Source organism: Cryptomeria japonica, chromosome 10 (assembly GCF_030272615.1).
Source record: "Cryptomeria japonica chromosome 10, Sugi_1.0, whole genome shotgun sequence".
Taxonomy (NCBI): domain Eukaryota; kingdom Viridiplantae; phylum Streptophyta; class Pinopsida; order Cupressales; family Cupressaceae; genus Cryptomeria; species Cryptomeria japonica.
The window spans coordinates 612,199,549-612,203,389 of record NC_081414.1 but is presented as its reverse complement, the minus strand read 5'-3'; the positions used below and the strand labels follow the sequence as shown (position 1 = coordinate 612,203,389).

At 35.0% G+C, this 3,841-nt stretch overlaps 1 protein-coding gene across 1 annotated transcript; it reads left to right on the top strand.

Annotated features, from left to right (window-relative positions):
• Window positions 1–2,641: 2,641 nt before the first annotated feature.
• On the top strand, window positions 2,642–3,580 carry LOC131064811 (uncharacterized). The gene is made up of 2 exons (XM_057999080.2): window positions 2,642–3,056; window positions 3,198–3,580. Exons 1-2 carry the CDS (start codon window positions 2,725–2,727, stop codon window positions 3,208–3,210), a joined length of 345 nt encoding a protein of 114 aa, XP_057855063.1. The 5' UTR covers window positions 2,642–2,724; the 3' UTR covers window positions 3,211–3,580.
• Window positions 3,581–3,841: the final 261 nt, after the last annotated feature.

Below are 3,841 nucleotides of genomic sequence, written 5' to 3'. Positions count from 1 at the left end.
ATATCTTTTGACATGCACAAGACATCAACACCATATCGACTTCATCATTATGCTTCTAATATTCATCTTAATACTTATAATCCTCAAATTAATGCTTCTAATTATCATGATAACATCTCTACTGACAACAAATAGGGCATGATACCCAATCATGAAATCCATCATTATCATTGTCCTAACACATCAACAACATCATACAAGATATAGACATCAATACCAAGAGGGTGGACATCCAACCATAAACATCAATGACAACACACATCTAATCAATCATGTATGCATCATCTCCTTAGCACACATAAGCATTCTACATTAATGGCAACACAACACTAAGTGTTGACATCAATGGAAAACACCATAACTACACAAGAGACATCAATGATAACAATCTCCATCAATTTTCACAACACTAAGGGTTGACATCAATGACAACACCACAACACACCATGCAATCTTCAACAAAATATAATCAAGATTAAGAAAAGTCATTGAACACTACTTTACAAGACTAGAGTAGTTCTCCATCCCTCACCAATATCTCTTTATCGATGTCCTCGATTAGGATAGTGTGCTAAGTAGGATGTTTTGACAATCATCAATATGTTAATATTATCAATATATCTCTTTTCAAGCTTTTTAAGCATTCACTTTATGTTGAAAACAATAGGATGTTTGTGCAATCATCAATATGTTAATATTATCAGTATATCTCGTTTCAAGCTTTTTAATAATTCACTTTATGTTGAAAACAATGTCAACTAGTTCAAGTGTGAATTTTATATTCAAACTTATCTTTTTTAAATGTGCTCACAAATGACAATTACATAAAGTCAAAAGATAGACTATCAACAATAAACACAAGCAACAAGAATTGGGCAACTAATTGAGACTCACATGATTAAATTTAAATAAATAATTGGTGATTTTAACAATGCTTAAATTCTACACAGAAATTCTTTTTTCTTTAAGATTCATAGATAATTCATTTTGGGTTATCGACGAAAAGTTATATATAAAAGTAAAACACTTGAAACAAATTAAAGAGAGACCAAGCACCACATTTCTTATGTGTTAAATAAAAAGTGTTATAGAGGTTCGACTATCTTGTTTTCTTGTCTTATGATATCCTCTCGTGTAATTGTTTATTTTTAAGTGTTGCTTAAATTTTGAGCAATATAGACAATCGCATGCAAACTGTAAGTTAAGTAGAAAGAATAATTTAGAATCTTTTCTTATTATGATATAGCCACTACATTTTAGTATAGAGATAGTTGTGGTAGGGACACGATATCTTTCTTTTATTCTTCCCTTAGGCTGGCAAGGTAAACATAAAAGGATGGTAGGGATGGCGGTAATGCCAAAAATATTTCTAGATCGCACCCAAAACCAGAGATCCCATCAGTTTGGCAAGGTCGGGTGAAAGAGGCATGGAGGATAGGGCATTTGTTCTTTCATCCAGTAGGGATACAAAGAAGCAAACCACATGCGACGGGAAGCTATGCTATGAAGGATACTCTCCAAGCCTAGGGAATAGCACCCAGAGGGATCCCATATTAGATTAAAGTAGAAAGGAATTGAAAATATATTCTATAAACATAATTATCATACTTATTAATATACTAACCAAAATATACTACTTAAACAAAATAACAACCCCCTAAAACCATAATGTGGAGAGACAAAAGTAAATGTTCCATAGACTAGAATCACAAAATGATCATAAAAACGTTTATTTTTTTCTTTTTAGGGGAAGTGTACTAGTAGTCGTTATAGCTAACTCTGCACACCCACAAATGCTAAATGGTACGACGGATTTCAATGATTTTTTTTGTTGTCTCTGTATGCGACTTAACTGCTTATAGTTATTGTTCTTTCTGGATATTAACGACACATGATATGGGATCCGTTATGCATGCAAGGGTCGAAAGTGGTCATTTCAGAGTGTCGAATGATACCTACTTAAAGATGTCCCAATAACTGTGCATTGCAACTACCTCAAAAATGGCCAATACTAATGCACAAATGCCCCAATAGTAATGCACTATGGATACCAATAAAGTTGCACAACTCCAATAAAAATCCAAAAATTCTATCTACGGAGGTAAAATATACAGCTTTAAGTACATATGAAATTTATTAATAGACTTTTGATTATCATTTTTTAAATTTTTTTTAAATTAATAATTGAAAGATTGAATGAACAAAAAAATAAACAATAATTGAAACTCATCCTTAGATTGTTGCTTTCTTTCGTTCGTTCGTTCACCCCAAAGCCAAAAAGTGTAATAATGACACAGCAGCCTCCTGCCCGGCACTTTTCCAAAGCCTTCGGGTGGGGTTTTACTATTTAGAATTTTCTAAAGAGACTCCAAAAAAAACTTGTGTCATAGAATGGTGTACATGAACTCCAAGCTCTCTGGAAGCTCCGTGGAAGAATTCACACCTTACATTGTCCAGTACTTTAGTACTTACTGTTAATTGTCAAATAATGGCCGCTGCAGTCCAGTCTGCTTTTTCAACTCACAGAGAAGGACTGCCATTCCCTGACAAAACGATTGATTGATTGACCGCCCCTAGTGCTCATTTCTCAGCCATAAATGTGGCATTGCTCGTGCACCACTTAAATCATGTCTGCAAATGATTTGAAACCAGCTTTTATGATTGGATTTCCCACGCTTCCATTTGTCCAATATCTCTGTGTAGCGCAGGCGCAGCTCTAGTAATATGGGAAGCACAGTAAATTTTAGGTTGTGGGTCATAATGGGAACATGCATTCTGTATTGTTCTTGTCAAAATGGTATTGTTAATGGGGCAGAATTGGCAGCTCCTCCACCTTTGGAGCGACGAGCTTCTTCTTGCGGTCCTGTGTTGCTGATGAACTGCATTGGGTCTCAGAAGAGTCACCCCTCTGATAAATGCTGCGCTGCTCTCAGAAATCTTACAGAGGATAAGTGCTTTTGTTCTCGCCTGCGTGAAGGTGTGGTGGATCCTTCTACTTACACCCCAATTGCCCAAGCTTGTGGTATTCCTACAGCTGTTTCTGCGAAATGTAAACGGTAATGCCTTTTGTTCTCATAGATTCACTCAAATGTATTTTCACGAGCTCCTGTATCAGTTAAGAGGGAATATAAAGCTGTTTTTAACTATAAATCTTTCATTTGATGTTTACGAATGCGAGAGTGTGGATGTGTTTGCAGAACCAAGCTGTAGCCAGGAAGGCAGCGGAGAGACCATATAAACATAGCATAGAGGTGTCATATCCAAGATCTATATATGCATATTTGGAACTAGAATGATTGTAACTTTCTGTATAGAATATCATTAATTTTGCATACGCAAAGCAAAAGAGCGCCTAACAGTAAAGATTTTTCACTACACTATGGGAAAGCTCTGTGTCGAACAGGCAGTAAGGTCATGTCAGACACAGTCCTATCTGTGCGTGTGCAGTACTATCTACTTTGTATGATCATGCTGGTGTACAATGATTTTTGGCGTTCCCCGGCAGCTTTTGGCTTGAAGGATGATGTCTATTTTGTAGTAAATTAGTTTAAGCCATTTAATAGTACTATTGAAAACTCTCGACGTGTGTATGCATTGATAATATCTAATTTGTAGCTAGTACTTCTTGCATATTTAGAGATTTGCCTAAATCCTTGTATTAATTCAATAATAATATTGTAAATTACTTTGACAGTTGAGAGATGTGTGTGAAAAATTATAAATATAAAATGGTATTCGATGTCACAACAATAATAATTTGACAATAGAAGTTATGTTATATGAGATTGATGTTGTATGTGTGTGGGTGTTTTCTTGAATGTCTTAAGTTTTATTATTAGGT

Excerpts from the sequence above, each read along its gene's own strand:
- LOC131064811 (XM_057999080.2), top strand. The coding sequence starts at position 2,725 with ATGGGAAGCACAGTAAATTTTAGGTTGTGGGTCATAATGGGAACATGC.